Source organism: Vanacampus margaritifer, chromosome 12 (genome assembly GCF_051991255.1).
Source record: "Vanacampus margaritifer isolate UIUO_Vmar chromosome 12, RoL_Vmar_1.0, whole genome shotgun sequence".
Taxonomy (NCBI): Eukaryota; Metazoa; Chordata; class Actinopteri; order Syngnathiformes; family Syngnathidae; genus Vanacampus; species Vanacampus margaritifer.
In genome coordinates, this window is record NC_135443.1 from 19,146,399 (window position 1) to 19,169,764 (window position 23,366).

At 39.2% G+C, this 23,366-nt stretch overlaps 1 protein-coding gene and 1 long non-coding RNA gene across 3 annotated transcripts; one reads left to right on the plus strand and one right to left on the minus strand.

Annotated features, from left to right (window-relative positions):
• The first annotated feature begins 353 nt into the window (after positions 1–353).
• LOC144061940 (uncharacterized) lies at positions 354–7,484 on the plus strand. 2 transcript variants are annotated; one of them, XR_013296319.1, is made up of 3 exons: positions 354–495; positions 2,754–3,045; positions 6,624–7,484. It is a non-coding gene; the product is annotated as an uncharacterized LOC144061940 (long non-coding RNA). The 2 variants fall into 2 exon arrangements; XR_013296320.1 differs by having other exon boundaries at positions 6,683–7,484.
• Positions 7,485–9,081: 1,597 nt separating this feature from the next.
• On the minus strand, positions 9,082–11,741 carry LOC144061939 (zinc finger protein 503-like). Its single transcript, XM_077582892.1, has 2 exons — positions 11,141–11,741; positions 9,082–11,007 (listed from the first exon to the last, which is right to left on the minus strand). Exons 1-2 carry the CDS (start codon positions 11,432–11,434, stop codon positions 9,583–9,585), a joined length of 1,719 nt encoding a protein of 572 aa, XP_077439018.1. The 5' UTR covers positions 11,435–11,741; the 3' UTR covers positions 9,082–9,582.
• Between the last annotated feature and the right edge of the window lie 11,625 nt (positions 11,742–23,366).

Sequence of the window (23,366 nt, forward strand, 5' to 3'; positions counted from 1 at the left end):
GTTTTCACACATTTTGCAAACTCTGCACCCAATACATGATCAAATAAAGATGCGTTATTTTATTTTACTATGTGAGTAAATATGATATCATTTGGATGGTTCAACCCCCAGGATCAGACTGGCAACTCCTGTCTGTTTTCCATTCTTTAGTAACCACTAACTAGGATGTAGCCTGCTAACTAATAAACGAATGGACAAACAAGCCCGAATGCTTAGCTCTATGAATTGTTTTCTATGGTCCCATAATAGTGCCGACAAACACAAATAACATTGGTGATATAAATATTTAATATACTTTATACTTTATAGGCTCCTCCTCCTGGCTGAAGTATGCATTAACATGCTGAGTCGTTGCCTGTTTTCGGATGTATACTGTTTAGCTGTTGGATTATTTTCTCTCAATTTACTCGATTTACCTGCTGTTCGTAGTTGGTGTCTCTCTATGCTAAAAAGTTGACGTCTCTCTATGCTAAAAAGTTGACTGTACCACTTACAGTAAGTACTCATTCTTCTGGTGTTTTGCTATGGCATATTTTGTTAGCTTAGCAGTTAGCATGTTTTTTTTTTGTCTTTTCTTGTCGATTCTCATTCTTCTTTAGTGATATTGATACTTGTATCTTAAATACCACCATGGAGGTGAGGATTAATGTATAGCCATATTTATTATAATGGTTGCCTTGCCTCTTTGTAACAAAATTGAATAATACATTCAGAAACAGCACAGTCAGTGTATTATGATGGTGAGTCCCCTGACAATGTTTCCTGTCGTTAAAATTGTTCTGAAATTAGACCAGCTTGTAAGTCAAGTAGAATGGGTGCAAGAATGTGAAACGTTTTTTTTTGGGGTGCGGCACACAGAAAATATTACGCTCGTCTGGAGTGAGTAATTAGTACCATTGTTAATAAAAATGTATTATGTAGCATTCATTAGCCTTGGCTGGCATTCTTTCCCAGCAGTAGCGTTTTAAGTGGGGCAAAAAGTCCACACCACACCTCAAAACAGTTCCCACAGTTATTTAATTAGTTACTATATTGAGAACTGCTGTCAAACAAGTTCCCAAAAAGAGGTGATGTTTATTTTTGTTTTGTTTATGTTTTTAACAAAGTGACTTTATGATGTATCCGCTTCCAATGGCAACTTCATTCATTCCCTTCGCTTGGAGATTGCCTTTGAAGATCCCGTTGAGACTTTGCCTCGACTCGCTGCCATTGGTCAACGCTTTCACGTATAGGCAAATTTTATATCGACCTACCCCTTCTTCACTTTCATGCATCAGGACGAGAGCCGTAGCACCGAAATCTAGGCCCCCATACATAATTCTCATGAAGTGTTTCTCACCACGTTTGTTGACGGGGGAGTGGGTGGAGTGTTGACACTGATTTTCCAAATGTTGTCCAAATACTCTTCTTCTTTTAAGATGCCATGTTAGTGGAGGATGTAGAATGGTTGGAATCAATATGGGTGGTGGCAGAAGCCGGTAACAACGAGATGGCACAGTGAGTGCCCAAACTATTTTTTCAGTTGTATAGGGTATTTTAGTTAACTAAAACTAACTGAATAATTAAAAATAAATACAACTCAAACAAACATTTTCATTCACAAAATAAAATAAAAACAAAAATGCTTTTAAAAACCGAAAACTAACTGAAACTACATTTACAAAATCGAACTATATTTATAGAGAAAATGTCCTTAATTTTCATCTTTGGTAGTTAATTTAATACACGAGCCTTTGGGCTTGATTTTAAATATGATTTAATTATTAATTCCAACATTACCTAGAATAAGGATGTTTGACAGTGTGTTGCACAGAAGTGACGTCATCTAGTAGCAGTCAATAGAAAAGCACCTTTAGATGACGTTGCTTCCAGGTTCCAATTTTGCGTGTTTGACTTTTGGCACCATTGGCTCACCTTGCCTCCTTTTTCATTTAATTCAGCCAAAATGCAATGCTACTTAAGAAGGGCGTAGCCTTTTTCATTTTTACCAAAGTAATTATTAAATATTGCACACAAGTGGCCTAATACACAAAATTTTTTAAAAAGGAAAACTAATACTAAAACTAAACTAAAACCAAGCATTTTTAAATAACCAAAAACTAACAGCGCTGTCCTGAAAACTAATTAAAACTAACTAAATTTAAAAAACAAAACTCAAAACAAAACAAAAACTAACTATAATGAAAATTCCAAAACTATAATAACCCTGTAAAATATCTGATTTTCACTATTCGCACTGGGTTTCGATTTCAAACCCCCGTAAATTGCCAGGGTACACTGTACACCTTTTCTGATCCCCAAATGTAGTCGTCAAGCGAGGGCGTGTAATGGGGGTAATTTGGTTCTCAAACATCAGTGCCAAGGCAGACAGGAAAAGCCCTCCCCTCCTCATTGATTTACAAATGCGAAGCGCTCATCCAGGTGATGTGGCGAGAAGTGGCAGTGTTGATCTGTCGCCGCCACTCACTCGGGGAGCAGGTGGGACACTTTCTTGTGCCTCGACAGCCTAATTGAGGTAATTTCTGTCGGCTTCGGGGATCCGCTCCGCGTCGGGGTGTTTTAGCGTGCTGATAATTTGCCCATTTTCCACATTCTGACAAAGGATATTTTATGAAAATGCACCCCTTATTCCTGGCACCTTAATGGAGTGTGCTGGAGTAGTGTGCGAGCTGATGAGCTTGTTGCCTGTCACGAGTGCTCCATATGTAAAAAGCTGAAGAATAAGTGCAGGGATATTTTGCTTTTGGTTTCAGGAGGATCTCAGGACACCAAATCACAAGATTATCAGCATTCTTTGAAGGTTAGTGCATTCATAATACATTTTATTGTGGATGTATGCATACATAATAGCAGACTTCATTCCGCTTCTACCACATAATTATTTTCTAACGCTCATTTCCTTTGAGTTAATAGTCGGTGTGGCACATGACCTTACATGACAGGATGAGAACAAGATGCCCTTTCGGTGGGTGTGGCCCACCAGCCGTTATGACACACGTTGATGAATATACAGCAAACATGACCTCACCCTGGGGAAAATAAAAGGTTTGGTCATTCTTCTTTTGTTTCATGTGACTTAATGATTCTGCTGGTGGTTGAAAAATGTGAAAAGGCACAACTTGTAATTAGTCCGTTGATGCTCACTGGGCTGAGAAAGAGTAGTGTACGCATATAAGGCCTTTTCACACTGCACTTGGTTTTCTTGCTGTTCGGGATGACAGTGCCCCAGTGCTAGCTTGCTAATATTTGGAAGTGCTTGCTTAGCAGCTAGCCAGGAAGTAACAGGGAGGCTTTTCTTGTCTGTTGGTCACTGGTGATACATTCCAAGCTCCCCCTGCAATATGTAAATTTCCACAAAGTACAGGTTGATGTATTATTTTCATGATTATTATTTTTTTATTTTGAGGGGGATTTACGCCTCTATTAAGACATTACGAACGTCAACTTAATAACTACCAGAGGTGTTCCCCTTGACAGATGCCCACATTTATGGCCAGTGCTCACATTTTTGGCTCTTACTTTATGACATGAAGCCTCGAAAGAATACCGACTGAAAAAATACCAAAAAAAATACCACGGGCCGACGGAGAGACTGAAGTACCCACCTCTGATAGCTACATTCAAGTTCTTTTTTTAAATCTTAGAATGGCTTACCTTAGCCAGATACCCCATTCCAAAGGTCACAAATGGTCACAAATGAAAAGCCGAAAAGAGTGAATCTGCAATAATCACATCGAGTTGTACATTGCTGAGCACTCCACCAGCCCCTCTCCTATTTGATGCACTTTTTTCAGTTTATTTTTTTTAAGAGTCATAAAAGCCCTTGGAACTCTACTTTGAGGCCCTGGTTTAATTCCCTACCCATGTTTTGAAACCCTGGCCCTGACTTGAAGTCCCAATTTGAAACCCTAACACTAGCTGAAAATTCTAGCCCCGTTTAAAAACCCTAACGCTATCAACAAACTACCATGTCTTGGAAACCTTGCAATCCTGCAGCTTGTTTGAAACTCCTGTCTTTAGTGCATTTCTCCAATTTGGGACCCTATCCCTAAATTATAACCTGACCTTGTCTTGGAACCCTCATTTGAAACCCTGGCCCTGATTTGAAACTCTAATTTGAACCTGCAGGAATTAATCCTGTGATTGTAAATATGGTACGCTGACGTCTTGAGCAACAATGCTGACATGTTTTGAAATAGTGTCACAAAAATACCAAAGAAAAAGCAAAAGAGTTCATTTTTTGACCTGATGTTTAATAAAATGCACTAATATCTAGTATGACGTGGTTTAGACTCTGAAGTTTTCTGAATTGCGCAAATCCACAGATTCATGATTTGATGATTAATCTTTTTTTAGGCAGCTTTAGGGGGGAAAAAATCCTTCTAAGATGTGGCAGCATTTACAAGCAGAGTCATGTGTTTATTACAAACTGCACTTTATGACTCCTTTACCACAATCAACAACAAAGAGGACAACCCGGTGTGCTCGTAAATCACCTGTGCAGATCATGACTCATCTAACCTGAGCGACACATTTACTGCAGCTGCGCGTGCAAAAGAATAGTGGCGTTGCACTCAGATCACCTCTTGAGAGGTGCAAATGTTATTAAAGAGGGGGAAGATGTAATTGTAAGACATAATTGCGGCTGGGAAAATGTCAAGTGATAATAAAGAGTCCGGTTCCTCCATAGCGTTGACCTTTTATTGTCTGTTAAAACAACGTCGTAAAAGATAATAATTGCTCCTGCAATGGTGTGCTTGCATCGCCTTTTGCTCGTCATGCCTTACTGACATTCCTCAGAATTGTTAGAGCAGACCAAAAGATGTGTCACGCACCCTTTAATGACAGATTTAGTGGTGCTAGAGTTGAATATGAGGTTAGGTGTGTGTGTGTGTGTGTGTGTGTGTGTGTGTGCGTGTGTGTGTGTGTGTGTGTGTGTGTGTGTGTGTGTGTGTGCGTGTGTGTGTGTGTGTGTGTGTGTGTGTGTGTGTGTGTGTGTGTGTGTGTGTGTGTGTGAGAGCGAGTCTGTGTGAATCATATCGTGACCCTTGCATCCCACCCACTCACCTCCTGCCAGATGTCTTAGCAGCTTTCCCGCAGATGACTTTATTTTGAGTTTCTTGGAAGCAGCTACCATTTGTGTTCAACTTCATCCACTGAAGTCTTGGACTGGACTGACTTCAGACCCCGTGAAGTCAATTCTGAGATTTGTTTTGAAATATATTAGGCATATTTGAAGATAACTGCTGAAAACTTGTAAAGACTGAGACTACATTCACTTGTGGAAATGCAGTATTAACTAATTTGCTCCCAAAAATGTATAAATATGTTCTATTTTAAATATTACCACGGTCCCAAAGATGTGTTGATATGTTTTTTTAATGTGTTTTTTTTTAATGCTAGAATATGCAGAAGGCTTTGATGCAGCCTCTCAACTGAAGAAAACGCATGAAGCAATGGTATTTATTACAGAAACGGCCAGCAGGTGGCAGTAGAGTGTAAGAGGGCCATGTTGCAACAAGCTATTTTCCCCATTCTTTTAAACAGATTTGTGAATAATGATGAAATTTAGCTATCTTCTAATGTGATTTGCTGCAAAACGTAAACAGAAATATACTTTTTTTCCTGATAAAAGAAAAGACTAATCTTTCTTTTGGTAGGTTTAGTGTTTTTATAGCAATAGAACACAATATTCTGTGGGCCCAAAATCAGTCAAAATCCGGTAAAACAGCCGGGAGCGAAAGGGGTTGCTTTAGAGAAAATGGCTGCCAGTTAAAAAGTTTTTTACCGCTTTACTTTTTCATATTTCTGGGGGTGTGGCTAAAAGTGGGCCAGTGAGTTGCCCCTCCCCAACTATATAAAAAGTCGAGCACCTTCGTTTGCATCAGCAGTTATCCGAAGCAAATGCGACATGCAGTTAGCTAGCTATCTGATAGTCAGCTGGCATGGTCACTTTAGAGTTCCTCGTTGTCAGCCACGAGTGCACGTACGTCACATAGAGAAGGCAGGAGAGCGATGGGAAAGAAATGAGTCCGATGTGACAGCAAGCTTGTGGATGGGGGCTTCATTCTAGCAAGACCGTTGTGCCCCGTTGTTGATTAGTTGTGATATATTCCAGCCGCCGAAAGATTTAAGAAGATATATTTTTGCAGCTCAAACATGTATTTATGCGCAGGCATGAGAAATACGCTATGCTTGATTTTCACAATTTTGATTTTCACTTTGCAAAGGGACTTTAAACAGGTTTGGGAAGCTTAAGGCCTATGGACAGTATAAGACCACTGAGCGAATTAAATCCATCCTGCTATGCATTGCTAATTGTCATGAGGTTGTTCAGTTACAAAGAGCAAAAATGGGCCAAATCCCCTAAAATATATTTTTTTATAAATATTTTTTAAAATATAGCTTGGTGTCACGGGAGAATTTTACTCACAATGGAGTGTGTGTATGGGGGGGGGGTTAGTGAGTCAGTTTTGGCAGGCTGCATCCAAGACATTGATTTTTTATATTATGTTTTAGTGAATGTTATAATGTTGTCAAAATAATGCACAACCAATGAATGTTCTAAAAGAAATAAGTCAGTCAGAACTGATTTCAGTTGTCTTCTATTTCTTGATAAGCAGTTTACGCAAGTGGAACCAGGCTGCAGCAGAATGTTGAACATTTATTTTTTGTGTGCAAGGAGAGTGTGAACACCACACATGAAGAGGTCCTCGATTATTTGCAAACACTGCAAATTCCCACTACGCAGAACCCGCTGCTGTGGTGGTCCCAGAACGAGGACAGCTTTCCCCGTTTGGTTAAGTTGTGTGCAAATGGTAATGGTGTATTCACTGTAAAGATGATGGTGAAAGTGGACTCCAGGAAGAATAGCGGATGGCATTTGCCAAAGTGAATGGAGAAGAGCCTAAGAAATGAAATGTTACCTGCAGCTGTCCCAATGACAAGCACATGGAGCGAGTGGATTTTCTGACTGGTTGGAAACGCCATCACTGCACAGCTGGCAAGTCTTCACCCAGCCCACGTCCGTGCTCATGGATTCATTGTTCTTGAATATAGATTTGTGCAATTCATTGCTTCATATATATATATATGTATATATATATATATATATATACAGTATATAATCTGAAAAAGTATCAATGACCAAAGAAACCTTAGTAAGATTCTGTAGTTGAATGTTTAACATTAATGCTGACATCTCGTCCAACTTCATCCCTTGTTTTAAATTGAATGTTGCAAAAAGCTAAAGAAAAAGCAATACTGTACTTGTGGAATTACACTGCATTTCTCACTAAACTGACGTTTTTAAACTTTTGCCAGTGTCTATCGTGACATCACGCACCCATTAAAAAAAAGTGTCAAAAAAGCTAAAGAAAAAGGAAAACATCTCTGGAATTATACTTAAAATAATCACATTTATTTTTTATTTTTTAAAAGGCCTATAATAACAAACAAAACTTGGGTAAACTATGTGTATAACTATTTTTATATTCTGGTTATTCATTTAATCTATAGTAACACTCAAGGGCCATACCATTATGTATAGCCTATACACAAGCCACAACAAGGCTTCCCAAATTTAGGGTCCATCTTGACTATGAGTCAAACATATATGAGCAAACAACAAACACACAAATATGTCATAAAAATCATTCTGCTCTTTAGCATATATAGGCTATAATATTTGCATTACTGTGAAAGTGTTACATGCTATTCTTGATTAAATTATTATTATTATTATTATTATTCCTCCTCATGCTTCTACCATTGTAAACTTTTACTGCATTCATATATTTTAACACAGCTCTTATTTTGAGTCGCTTTAACGCAGCTGCACTTAATAATTTGACCAGTTTGTAAGTTAAGCTTGCATGTAACCCTCACTCAAAATGACATTTTTTTTTTCTCCCCCTTCAGTGCAAGTCCTCATCTCTTCTAAGCCTTTTTAAGGCCCTGCTGGACAAAAGTGAATATCCACTTTAATCCGCGTCTTACATCCCCATGATGTTTGGTGTGTGTATGTGTATAAATACAGTGCGGTAGGAGGCCATGCGGGAAGGCAAGTCAAGGTGGGAGTCTCGCTAATTCATGCACACATGTGCCTGCCTGCACCCCCCCCCCACCCTTTTTTTGGGCCCCCCTCAGGTGACAGCGGCGGGAGGACGGGGCGCATGATGAATGGCCTTCCACCGGGGACCTCCGAGCACAGGCTGCGTGATGTGGCTAAAAACATAGAAATACTTTCGTCGTCGTGACATGCGCGTTGGATATATAGGACACATACAGTGCGATAGGTTAAAAACAGAGATGTGTAATTATAATTAAATGTAAGTTTAAAAACACGCATGCAATTTTCACGCCTTGAAGTTGGAGCACTTTTTCCAAAACGGTGCTTTAAAATGACGTCAAATGCAATTTTCTATGCAAAAATTAAATGTTAGTATACATTTAAATATTTAATATCACATTTAATCCTTGTAAATTCTCATGTTTCCATTAAAACACCAGTATTTCGCCATGTACGCTATCTGCATGAATTACAAAAAAAATATCAAATTTGTTTTTACAGATAATCTGATACTATTTTATTTACTTTATTTATTCATGTATGTTTCATTACTCAACGTTATTTACCTCCATATCTGGCTCCTTAAAGTTTATAGACAGCTATTATTACACACTCTTAAAAATAATTAGAATTACAGTATAACTAACTATATTATCAATTTTTCTACAACTCATAAAATATAAATTTTCCCCTCCATTTTTTTCCACCACAAAATGTATTAATTAAATAAGATGATAAAGCTGATATTGATTTTTACGCTTCTCTCTTTCACACACACACACACACACACACACGCACACACACACACACACACACGCACACACACTTTTGCAAAAACTATATATTTCAATTATAATGTATCATACGTTCTATGAAATTATTTTAAAAATTCAAATTATGTCAGCTTTAAAAGAGAATGTCTTACACACACTCTTCAATCCAACGAGAATGTCAGTGGAATTCACACATTTAGGGTCGGTGGTGAATCAAGTCAATGAGGCACAAGGAGATATGGAACAAAATTGTTTCTTATTTCCCCCCCTCAGAATACATACAAAAAAATACCAATTCTCTTCCCATGGTATACACTTGAAAAATAACGGCAAATGTGGACAATTTCTGAATTTTAAGAAACAAAACAAAACAAAAAAACATGCATGTAAATTATTTTTCTTTTCTCGTTGAGACATTTTTTTTACCTTTTAAATAAGAACAAATACAATCATAGCAACTTTGAAATGAACATCGAAATGAGGAAGCCTACTTTGAATTAGTTCTCTAACTGTGTGCTCCACTTTATCTCTCATGTTTCCACATAATGCACTTTTTGACTTGCTCAAATATGTTCCATTTTGCAGCCTGCTTGTTTTTTTCGGTTGTTTTTTTTAAAGCAGACGTATAAATAAATACAGTTTGAAGTCCACGGATCCCGCCCATATGTCCATATAAAAGTCTTTATATTTGCATTCTTTGTTTTATAAACTTTGCAATGTTTTTTTTGTCTCCACTCCTCACTGATATCCAAGCGCTGAAGCTGTAGTGAGTCTCTGACCATACAGTGCGTAGGGGGAGTAATAGGGGCCGGTAGCCGCAGGGACCGGGACGGGGGCTCCAGGGGTGGGCAACGGGCTTTTGGAGTACGGGTGGTAGCGGCTGCTGAGTCCCAGTGCGTGATGCGGACTCCTCAGAGCCAAAGTCCCGGGGCTGCCGGGGCCCCCCGACGGCGGCATGTGCATGTGACAAGCCATGGCGGCAGCCGCCGCGCTGGCCAGCGAGGAGGAGCCCGGGTAGCCGGAGATGAGCTTCTCCGCCCCGGTGAAAGCCGTGTGTGTCCTCAGGTGGTTCAGCAGCTCCTCCGAGGTGGAGAAGCGCTTGTCGCACGGTCCGTTGGCCGACACCCAGTTGCACACGTGAGGCAGGGGGTCGTTGGGGAGCATAAAACCATACGGGTACAAGGGGTGTCCATTGAACGAGGGCGCCGACGAGTGCACTCCGTGCATGGGGTGCGTGGGGTACATGAGCGGGTAGCTGGACTTGAGAGCGGCCGCGGCAGCCGCCGCCGATTCGTGCGTACACGACGCCCCCGCCGCGCTGGCCAGGTGGCTGGCACAGTGGTAGCTGAGGCAGTAAGGGTCTCTGCACAGGCTGGCCGACATGATGGGTGGGGAGGCTCCGGCCAGAGGGCTGGAGCCGGCCTTGCTGCAGCCCAGCGAGCTGGCCAGCTGCGCGTTCACCAGGCTGCCCCCGTGCGGCATGAAGTGCTGAGGGTAGCCCGCGTAGGCCAAGCCGCCTGGGTACGTCATGCCAGCCGGGGGGAGCGGGAACACGGTCTGGCCGGGTTTGTAAGGGGAAACCGGCGCCACCAGCCCCGAGCCGAGCACCGACGCCGAGGACACGGACGTGACTGGGGAGGACTCCGACGCCGAGGAGGAAGTGGAGGTCTTGGGGCCGTGCGTGGTCTCCTGGTGCTGGTTGACCTCCACGTTAATCCCACCGCAACTCACGCTTATCCGGCTGTGGCTGGACGTGGCCGAGCCGCCGTCCGCGCCGCTTTTCCCGCAGTCCGACTCCTTCTTGTCGTCCCGCTCCCCGCACTTGCCCTCCGCCGGCATGGGGGAGGCGGAGGAGCTCGAGTTGGGGCTGCCTGTGCGCGGCGTGAACGGCTGGCAGGTGGCGCTCGGCACTCGGAAACCAGACTTGTCCGCACCGCCGCCGCCCGATGAGTCCTTCTTGTCGGACGGCTTGGAGTAGGGCTTGAAGCTGGACTTGTCGTCCGCACCGATGTCGCTCATCTTCAGCGGGCCGCATTTAGAATCCTTCTCGCTAGATCCATTGGAGGCGACAGAGGAGAGTTTGGAGGAGGGCGGCGGGTCCGGCTTGCCGATCTGGGAGCACGTCTGCGCCAGGAGAGCCAGGGGACTCTTCTTGGCATCGAGCTGGAGACGAAACAGTCATTTTATTACTCATTTAATCACATTTTAGCCGAGTATTTTCTTTCTTTTTACATTTAAACCAAATTTCTACTTCTTTCTTTTTCTCTTTTTTTTAAATCTAACATAGTTTTCTTACCTCGATGGGGCTGATGGGGGTGGAGGGCAAAGGCTGCAGATACTCCGGGTGCAAAATGTGTCCCGAGCGTGCGGTGAGCATTTTCAAAACCTTCACCGGGAGTCGCCTGGCTTGCCGTAGCGGATCTGACGGCGGCGCCGAGTGCTGCTGCTGCTTCCTCGGCTGCTGCTTGTGGAGAAAGAGAGAAGAGGCCGGCTCGTCGCTACCGCTGCTTCCCCGACGACTGGCTCGCTCCCAGGTTGCGCTCAACTCACCGAGATTCGTCAATACAGACACCGAGGGCGACCTGCTCATGTCCCAATGGTAAGCCAATTGGACGGCGAGGCTTCGCTCAGATGCATTAAGGAAACCACCAAAAAAGGTTCTAAAACCAATCAAAACAAAGCGAGCGAGATAATAATCCTGCTGGTTGGGGATGCGGAAGAAGAAGAAGAAGCGAGTGAGGAAAGGAGAGGTTTCCGCGCGTGTGCGTCCGTGTGCGCGTCCTCTCTGCGTGTAGTCCCGCACTAGAGACTGGGAGACGTTTTCACTCAGGGAAGGAGAGAGGAGGGGGAAAGAAGCAGCTGAATTAGTCCCGAGATGAAAGCCTTTGCCGCCTTCCAATCAAATGGCAGCCCGAGGTGATTGGAGGGTCAAGGGGATGTGACGTCATCCTCCTTGACAGCTCAACGGGGGGGAGGAGCCTCGTGGCAGACTTTAAATGTTTGCTTGCTGGTAACGCTTACTCGTTTTTTCTCCTCGAGGTGCATTTTTTTGGGGGGGGGGGGGGGGGCGTTGTTTTTTTAGATCAAACCAACTTGGCTCTTTTGTTGAGTAGATTCATGGCACTTCCATTCATTTTGATGGGTAAATATGATTTATGACACAAAGGACATACTGTAGCTCGTGCTCAAGTGTACATTGTGTTTGTTTGTTTTGCTCTTTTTCCCCCCAGCATTCAATAAATGATTCAAAAGTGCGACAATGACTGTGGCTCTCCTTTCCCACATACGAGGGCATTAAGCAAAACTATGGTGCAAACACTATTACCAATATAGCAGGGCAATAAGGGGAATAATATGAACTACGATATTGCAAGGGAAGACTACTTCTTTCCTATTAGATGTTTGTGAAATTTGTTTTGCAATAGAGACTCTGCATGTGTATTATCCCCATGCACCTCCCTCCCCCGCAAACTCCAAAATTTCCAAAATGACTCTTTGCCTTCAGTTCAACACTTATGTTGACAAATTAGCCATCATTAAATTCCACCACTGCTAATAGCAATCTTTTCTCTCCATCATCTTCGGCCAGCCATCAGCTATGACCAATGCTATATCCGCTGCTAACATCATCGTCAACATTTTAATTATCCTAATGCATTTTTATTAATTAAATGTCCTTGGGTGCCTTGAAGGTTCAAAATAAGTCTAAGAAGGGGTTCTGAAACTCCACCCCAAGTACCATAAAAAAAAACACTCTCCAAGTACTACCATGACCAATGTTAAAAATAAGTGAGTGCTCATCAAGGACAAGACATAAAAGTCATAAAAGTGCATTCAATATCATTGTACACCATTTTAACATTGTACACTGTGCTTAAATAAATATAGAAAATATACACAAACAAAATATTGATGACATTAATTGTAGGCTATAGCATATTGGTCTCTTTAAAAAAAATACACATATATATATATATATATATATATATATACACACACATATATATATATACACACACACATACATATATATATCAAGTTAGCTCTAAAGCAATGAACTACGAATGCAATCAAAAGAATTTGATTGACCTTAAGAACAATAACATAATATAAAAATCATATGTAAACTCACCAAATTTACTTCGACTGTTTCATGATAAGATTGCTTCACAGTACATTTTGAACAAAACAGTAAGCATATTTCACATTTCCCTCAACAAAAGTTAGCACAAAGTAGAATTTGCAACATAAAAATAAATATAAAAGACCAATATCCAGGATGTTTAATTTTAGAGCACACTATGCAGCTTAATAATCATATTATTTCCCATTTACTGTACAGTATTGTGTAATATTGATTTAATGGAAATGCCAAAATTTAGGCAAAAGCCCCAAAATGGCTGCCTACCAACTCTCTTTTCCCACCTGGCAACCATAAAACCAACCGGCCGCTCTCTCCTTCAACAGAGGCGCGTTGACAGGAATAGACTAAAAAGTAAGTGATGGAGGGGACGCAAATGTCACATGTTTTCACTCTAATATACAACCCGCTCCTATTTCTATTCCTATCTTCACCCCCGACACCCCAGTCAATGCAATCAATCAGTTGTTTGTCATGGGGGCTGTCAATCAGTGTTCCATTTGATTTATGTCAATGAATGCGTGATGGGGCCAAAATAGTTAAGCAACTTATTTTTTATTTAATTTTTTTATGGGAGGGAGGTGACTCAGGTGAGTTTTTTTGACACACTGTAAGGGGCCGAAACATAATTGAAATGTATGAAAATTAATTCATAGCCATACATATTTGACACAGTGTTTGCAGATGGCTGTCACCTGCCAACTCCAACAAAGAGATAACAAAGGCAGACATTTTACACACTGATGTGGGCTCGCCTTTATTTGCACACAATGCAGAAATGGTCGCTCTTCTTTTTGTGTGTGTAAAAAGAGGAAGAGCGATGGACTGTCAGGTGGTGCGAAGAAAAGAAAAAGTGCAAAATGGCTCCCAACTATTCACCGCTGAGAGGTCTAATCAGTATTGAGACTTAAGGGGAGTAAAGGGCGGGGGTGCCGGGAACGGGGTGGAGGTGGCGGGGGGGATCCTTTCAATGCTTTCATCTCCATCGGCGCTCAATTAAAAGCCTATCAGTTTGTAAGTAAATCAACGCCTATCAGGCTTGTCACATCAAACAAAACGATGATTATTGCAAACCCGCCTCTGCCATTAATCTCCCTCTGCGGTAATCGTCTTGACAGGTCAACTTTTGGAGAGGCACAGCACCAGAAAACATGGCCTAGCTGGACGATTGCACTGGGCAAAAAAAAAAAAAAAAAAAAGTACATATTTACGTTTTATAAGTTTTTACTGTTTTGTTACAGTCCAATTAAATTATTTTAAAATTGAACTTTTTCATTAGAATATATTAGAACTGGAATGTTTGTTTAAAAAATGTCATTTTTTAAATTTATTTTTATTAAAATGTAGCCAACTAACTAACTAACTAACTAACCAACTACTAACTAACTAACTAACTAACTAACTAACTAACTAACTAACTAACTAACTAACTAACTAGGCTATTCATAAAATTATAAGTACAACTCTAAATTTTAAAGACACACACACACACACACACACACACTGCACAAAAACACACTAGCAAGCATTCTTGTACTTTTAAAATGTGATAGTAGGCTACAATAAAAACAAACACCAACTTTCTTCAGGGTCATTTAATTTGTATGCAATTATTTATTTTGCTGTTTGTAAATTTTCTGTTAGCCTATATTTAATTTATTATGTTTATTTGCACTTCCGCCTAATTGTGTGCACGTGTGTTTTGTTCTTATATAAATTATTATTTTAGTAAACTGTAATAATGCAATACAAATTAACAACAATCACAATATGTGGATTTTACTTCATAAGTTTACTTTATAGTATACTTTCTTTTTTTTAAGTTATTGTCCTTAAATTAGGGTTGGGGAAACTATGGCCTGAGGTCATATACACTTTTGAGAATTTGATATGGACCACCAAGCACACAAAATAAATAAAACCTTGAGAACAACTTCTATATATATATTTTTTAAAAGCCCTTTAACATAGAACTCACAGATGTTCATACCAAATAATAATAAACATTTATTCAAGTGTTGCGTCGTATTCTCCCCATATATTTAGTTTAACTTACTTAAAACTGACATTCACTCATAGGAAAAGGCTTCAAACAGGCAAACATGACATTATGTCATTTTAATATTATATTAAGTGCACACAATTCAGCTATCTTCCCAGCGTTTTTTTTTTGTGAGGGAAGTGTGTGTGTGTGTGTGTGTGTGTGTGTGTGTGTGTGTGTGTGTGTGTGTGTGTGTGTGTGTGTAGCCTATATGAGACAATATGCAGAAATGTGTGATTGATAACAGCCTGGCTGTGTTTTGCGCGGGTTTGACAGTCCGTGACACAATATGTGAGTTATTAGTGCAAGGAAGGGCAGCCATAAATTGTCCGTGTCAGGCCCCCAAAAACTCTCCTTTTATTGTCCCACAAGACGAATGGCCTTGTGCACGCTCGCACGCACACTCACACACTCAGAGACGCACATACACTGAACTCGGTGTTCCTCTAAAATAGCATTTGAAAGCATAATTTATTCAGCTAAACTTTTTAATTGATATATTTGCTTATATGACACGGTAATGACTTGAATAGTGAAAAAGGATGAGAACGTTAAAACAACCTAAAAAGGCTATCAATGCCACACTTTAAATAAATTACATTATAACATTTAAGAGGGCAAATACCCATTGACAAGCATCTTAGTCTCGAGGGATAATAAAGCACAAAGGTTATTTCATTTAATTGCATACATGCACGCCGACGTCCCTCGACAAATTACCTGTACCACTCGTTTACTAACTCCTCTATAAAAAAGTATCATAAAAGTGAAAAAATACAGCAAAATAGTGCCGCGCCAGGATTAAAATATGATTATTTTAAAGAATCTCTTCATTCAGACAAAAAGCAGTCGTTCGATTGGAACGTGCGTACTGTGCAAGTGTGCATCCTCTCTCGCTCTCGCTGCGGATCCTGCGAGCAGTTGTTCCTGAGTGGGCGTGCCCAAAGTGACGTCACAAGCATGTAAACACTGGTTGGGAGGGAGGGGGTTAGAGGGCTTCCTCCACTCTGTCAATCATGTTACGCTAACCTGGTTGACCAATTACCTTATAGTAGAGAATTGAGTATGGCATTTAAATAGAAAAACAGAAATTAGGCCATCTAACCAATTATTAGCATATATCATTTTGATATAAATGACATTGATTTCCAAGTTGCTATGATTTAAACATTACCTGAAACATTACCCCTATAGGAAATTATATGGTAGAAATAAGTGAATCACTGTATAAAACTAAAATCTAGTAATCCTTTGAGGGAGACATTTTTTCAGCACAATGAAAATGTGCTTTTTGAACTGGCAAACCAACTATTAATGATTTTAGCTACACATTATGTACAGTGCTTATTTGGTGAAAATCTCACCTTTGTGGCCAAAATAACTTTTGCTGTCATCTTGTGGTATCTATAATACCCGTCAAGTCACTCACCTCTGAACACACCTGAGGCTGCTATGTAGCAGGTGTAAGCTACTCATTGTTTTTATTTTGGTACTAGCCAACATAAAAAAGAGGAATTCTCACATGGTTCTTTGGCTGCAACAACACAGGTCATAGAGACAAACTCTTATTTTCAATCAGGGTGAAAAGATGAAACATTTATCAAGGAAAAGATGGAGCTTGTGACTTTCATGATCTCACTCTAGCTAAATAGCCAGTCCGTACATCTGTGTTTGTTCTGAACACTACACTGAAGGTACGCTTTAATGCTTAGCAATGTTAGAAAACACATGTCACATACATGTAGGCCTAAATACAGTACATTTGAATTTTAGTTCAGTACTCTTAAGTAGCACAGATTTATAAATTATATATCTTTTGTCAGATATCAGGCAATTGTTGCATATACATGCATGTTAAAAATGGAGGGTTTTTGGAATGGCACTGGTAACTGTTTTAGCTAAATTAAGCCAAGATGTCAACTATTCTGGATCATTAAGTGAAGCATTCTCAGATTCATTTCTGCTTGTCTTTGCACACGGTCGCTAAGAGATTTTTGAATTGTGTAGGCATTGTAGTTGTTTAGGACGGCCACTTTGCGTCTTTGCTCCTTCATCCAAATGTTTCACTATACTCTGTATAATTATGGTGCCGTGCCCGCCCTGGGTTGGAAGCTGTGTTGAGAGGCCTCGCTAATCCGTTCTTCCTATCAGTCACGTAAACTTGCGGTGCTTGTGCTTCAAGTAAAGCATGGCTTGCCAACCAACCATATACTTCCTTTCAAGTTTGGCTTTGACAGCTAAAGTTAGCAAATCACAATCGGGATGGGGGGTGGGCGGGTGGTTGGTCAGACGAGCGTCCATTGACAGACAAATCTACTTCTGTGTTCGCCAGCGCGCTCTCGTCCGCGGGCCGAATGACCACCCACGCTATATTAGCGAGAAAAAATTCGATCGACGTTTGAAATTCACTCATACCGTCTAATTTAGGGACCATCTACAAATTACATTCTCCAGGGTGACGTATCATAAAATCACCATAAAGGTTTTTTTTTATTTATTTTTTATTCTGACTGCGGTAGTAACTGGCAATGATAAGCAACTATTGTACCTACAACAGCTCCTATATTTATCATATCTCTCATTTTGGACAATTTGGGGACATTTAAGGGACAAAAATTACCAATATTCCAAAATAATCACCAAAAATCAACAAAAACATATTTTCTCATTCTGATTGCTGTAGTAGCTTGCCATGGCAAACAATGAACTACTAGAGCTCCAATATTTATCACATCTTTCATTATGGACAATTTGAGGACATTTAAGGGACAAAAATGTTCCAAAATATTCACCAAAAATCAACAATAACATATTTTGTCATTCTGATTGCTGTAGTAATGTGTTTTTGTTGATTTTTGTTGAATATATACAGTATATATTTTTTTATAATTTATGGTCCTTTTAGTCCCTTGAATGTCCCCAACTTGTCAATAATGAGAGATATGATAAATATTGGAGCTTTAGTAGTTAGTTGCATGCCAATGCCATCTACTACAGCAATCAGAATGACTAAATGTGTTTTGGGGGTTTTTTGGTGAATATTTTGGAACATTTGTGTCCCTTAAATGTCCTCAAATTGTCCATAATGAAAGATATGATAAATATTGGAACTGTAGTAGTTAGTTGCTTGCCATTTCTAGCTACTACAGGAACCAGCAGTAGAAAATGTGTTTTTGTTGATTCTTGGTGAATATATTTTATCATTCATGGTCCTTTTAGTCCCTTGAATGTCCCCAACTTGTCCATAATGAGAGATATGATAAATATTGGAGCTGTAGTAGCTTGTTGTTTGCCATGGCAAGCTACTACAGCAATCAGAATGAGAAAATGTGTTTTTGTTGATTTTTGGTGAATATTTTGGAACATTGGTCATTTGTGTCTCTTAAATGTTCCCAAATTGTCCAAAATGAGAGATATGATAAATGTTTTAGTAGGTAGTTGCTTATCATTGCTAGTCACTACAGCAGTCAGAATAAAAAAATAAAAAAAACCTTTATGGTGATTTGTCATCCTGGAGAATGTACTTTGTAGACGGTCCCTAAGTTAGACGGTATGAATGAATATCAAACATCGAACGTCAAGTCAACTTTTTCTCGCTTGTGGATGTAGCAATCTGCATCGTGGATTTAAAAAAATTGTGGATTAAAAAAAAAGTGATGCAAAGCAACATATTGTAATGTGAGCCACCAAACATCAAACATCGATCAAGGCTGACACAGTTGACATAGCTGGAATTCCTGTGAGTCCTCAAGTTACAACGTGCATAGGTTAGTGGCAAATTTTTATTTTAATCAGTCAAGCCACACACACAACACATGCATGGACACAATTGTGGAACACACGCAGTGATGCGGTTAAACAGACCCGTACACGCATGCAGGCGCACAAACACAACAAATACAACAACAACTTATGTTGCAGGATAAAATTATTTATTACACTGCAGTACATTATGAGTTCAATTCTGTTTTTTATTGCCAAGCTTGTTAATGTTGATGACTGTCACCAAGTTCTAATAAACAATGCACTTTACACATGATCCTTTTAGATTGATATTTCAATTAGTTTTCACTGAACCCATATACTGTAATATCGTTCTTGTATCATTATCAGTCTTGCAGTAGAGGCAAGTGAAATGAAATAACACAAAACACAATTCATTAATACCACAAGTAGGTAAGTATACAAGTAAATAAAATTAATATTCATACATTAATAACAATAATGGTGGCACGGTGGCTGACTGGTTAGCACGTCCGCCTCCCAGTGCAGAGGACATGAGATCGAGTCCAGGCTTCGGCCTTCCTGGGTGGAGTCTGCATGTTCTCCCCGTGCTTGCGTGGGTTTTCTCCCACATACCAAAGATATGCATGGCAGGTTAATTGAACACTCCAAATTGTCCATAGGTGAGTGTGTTCATCTCTGTGTGCCCTGTGATTGGCTGGCAACCAGTTCAGGGTGTGCCCTGCCTACTGCCCGAAGCCAGCTGGGATAGGCTCCAGTGACCCTTGTGAGGACAAGCGGTTAAGAAAATGGATGGATGGATAATAACAAGAAATAGGGAAGTGAATACTTATAATTATAAATAAAATAACACAAAATACAGCATGCAGATGCCATAAAAGACTGAAATGATGCATGTACAAGTCTCATGCTGAAAAGAATAGAGATGTCTCACATAACACAAGATATGAAATTTTGTCCGTATCTGTATTGCCTTAAATCCAAACAACGAAGGAAGGCTCGCCATTCACAGATAAAAGGGGCTGGGCCACAGAGTCATTCCTCCAGACATGGTTGTCTTTAGAAATGGCGTTCTGCTTTGTTGCTAAAGAACTTTTGAGTTGAATAGATGCACACAGAACTACACCATTGTTTTTTGTTGTCTTTTAGATTTGAGTTTGAGTTTATTTGAACATGAAAAAGAATACAAACAAAGCAAGAACAATAACAGTAAATAACATACAACAACAAAATAAAATAAAATAGCTACAAAACAAGCTAAATTCACCAAAGCGCACCTAACAACGATTTTCCATGTTCAAAAGGGAGTGGGAAGAAGTCACAAGACTTATTAAGTCTCCTCCCTTCTCCATATTTTCTTAGTTTGCAGCAATGGTAAATAAATAAAGAATACAAAAATATATTGTTGAGGATAACAAAATGAACTAATAATCAACCACTCCATAATAATAATATAAAATAAATACTCAGAGAGCTCATCATTATAAATCCACAAAAAAGATAGTAAAGTACAACCTAGATCCAAAAAGCCAACAATAACAAAACACAAGACACGAACCATAGTAAACATAGTCAGCAACACTCTTAATCACTTAGTGGGTTGTCTACCCTCCTCCCATTCCCTCTGTATCTCGTAAATACATAACTTTATATTTACTTTTATATTTGTACATTGTTTTAAGTTCTCACATAGACTGTTCCATAATTTCACCCCACAGAATTATATACAGAACCTTCTCCTGTTTGTTCAAATAATGTTAATTTTTTAGATTGTATTCCCCTCTTAATTTATAACCCCCATCTTTCTCGCTAAACATTTTTTGAATATTTTGTGGTAACATTATTTTTAACTTTATACATAACCTGTGCTATCTGAAAACTCACTATATCAACAAATTTTAAGAGTTTTGACTGTAAAAATAGTGAGTGTGTATGATCCAGATACCCAACCTTATGTATGATTCGTATTGCCCTTTTTTGTAAAGTTATTAAGGAACTGATTCAACTTATGTAATTATTACCCTAATTTTCAACTCAGTAACTAAAATATGGCAGAATTATATAACAGTACAAAATGCGGAGCGCATTGTAATCAAGTGTCCATTTGACTTTATTTAATACCGCAATGCTTTTTGATAATTCTTTATTTGTATTTGTACATTTGTTATGTAATTCCCAAACAACATGAATTTTGTTTCAAGTAAATTTAATAATAGTTTGTTTCTGTCAAACCACATTTTCATTTTTTTCCCATTCGTTCAGTGATTTTATTCAATAACTCCTTTAAATGTTCCCCACAACAAAAAATATTGGTGTCATCCACAAACAAAACCAGTTTCAGAATATCCAATACCTTACAAATGTCATTGATAGACAAAATAAACAATTTGGGGCCTAAAACAGACCCTTGGGGCACACCACATACAATATCCAAGTAGGATGAAGATAGATCACCGAGCTTCACATACTGTTGTCTCTTATGTAAATAGCTCTTTGTCCAGTCTGACACAATACCTCTAATGCCATGTCGTTAGAGTTTTTTAATTAATATATCATGGTTAATTGTGTGAAAAGATTTCTTGATATCAATAAATATTCCAATAGCATACTTTCGCTGATCAATAGCACTTGTTATTTCTTCATCTTTCATGATGAACTGCCACTTTTAAGTGACAGAAAATATTTCTGAGCACTTTTGCAGTTGTCACAACGCCACTGTTCAACATTAGATTTAGGTCAAAGAAGTGTGCCCCCCCATGCCCTATCTGATGACATTATTGCTATAATAACTGATCTTTTTTCTTGTACCTGTGGATTCTGGGTGTGATGTATTTATTTATTTATATTTTATCATTTTGGCAGGATATACCGTATTTGTACAAAGAGTCTAGTCTGTGTAGTCGTTCATTTTAATCCAATTCAAGAGCTTTTCCATGTATTTCATGCAGTTTTGCCAACTCCCTAGTAAGGAAAGTAGCAATTGGCTGCCCTAAAAGTCACTAAATGATGTCATCACCTAATTTGCATAATTTGAAATTTGTATGTACAGTAATTGTAATTGGTGCTGAAGGAGACAGGAATAAAATTATGGGGAAGGCAAGAAGTGAGTTAAAAAAAACAACCTGTTTAGAACTTTCTTCTGCTGGTTTGTTTTTTGTTATTTTGATTTGATGCTCCTCAAAATAACTTCATGACTTAAATGCTTTGTCTACTAGAAAAAGTCGCTAGATTTGTCGCTTTTGACAAAGTCCCCAAAAGGATGTGGAAAGTCCCCAAGATGGCAACAATGATTTCATGGCATAAACAATGTATTAGGGCCACGTATAAATATATATTTTTTAGAGGGCGGGGGCAATATTTAGAGAAAAAAACTTTAAAGGGGGGGGGGGGGGGTAACCTCATAAATTTGCAACTTTATAAAGTACCAAATTTGCGAGTTTATAAAGTGGCAGATTTGAGAGAAAAAAAACCTCAGAAACTTACAAGAAATACACATAACGTAATATTTGGATGTTTGTGCCAATACTTTTCGGTCGGGTTTTCAAAACAGGAGATAGTAATGGCTTTAACCATACCATGTTAAGCATTCACACTTTGAAGCGTTGGGTACTACCAAAGACACCTCACTTTGCAAAGCTCCACACCCTAAGGATTTTAAGTTAATTTGTTAAAATATTTACTTGTACATTTATGTTTCCAGAATTATTATTCACACACACACACACACACACACACACACACACACACACACACACACACACACACACACATATATATATATATATATATATATATATATATATATATATATATATATATATATATATATATGTATATATATATATATATGTACAAATAACTAAGTTGATGTGTCGAATCTGCTGCTCTCCATAATTCACTTGCATTTACCTAAAGTATGCTAGCTTCTGATTGGTTAGTGTCTAGTCAGGTGATAGGGGATCAGGAAGTGTTGTCGCTCTAGCTGCCGTGTTTGATGAGTAAAGTTTAAATTAAGAATGAATCCGTCTCCATCCTGCCTTTTCATTTTATAAACAGTGTCCCATTAACCACCAACGAATCCTCACATTAGACTATAGCTATGCTAATTTTTTTTCTCGCAAATTTGCGGCTTTATAAAGTGGCAAATTTGCCACTTTATAAAGTCGCAAATTTGCCACTTTGTAAAGTGGCAAATTTTCAATTTTTTTTCTCAGAATATTGCCCCTGCCCTCAAAAAATATATATTTATACGTGTTACCTGAACAATTATTTGACTCATGCCTTTTAAAACGTTAGCTTTTACTGGCTACTTTGCTCTGACCTAATATGAGCTGTTAGTCGTCTAGCTAACATGTGGCTAGTTGCTAACATAGTAGTTTGGCTTAGCATGATAGCATTTTGATACAATATATTTTAACAAGTAGCAGCTTTACTTGGCAGTAACTTTAACTCAAGTTCAATAAGTTTAGTATTTGAATGGACGGCGATGCAACGGTCGCTTTGTGCGCCCAATGGCTCCGCAGAGCGTTGTTGTGTGATATAATAACGGCAAACAGGCGGCTCAGTGAGAGGCTTGATGCACTCAGTAAATTGGTC

Excerpts from the sequence above, each read along its gene's own strand:
- LOC144061939 (XM_077582892.1), bottom strand. The coding sequence starts at position 11,434 with ATGAGCAGGTCGCCCTCGGTGTCTGTATTGACGAATCTCGGTGAGTTG. Across the intron at positions 11,008-11,140 it reads CCCCCATCAGCCCCATCGAG|CTCGATGCCAAGAAGAGTCC; the intron begins GTAAGAAAACTA and ends TTTCGTCTCCAG.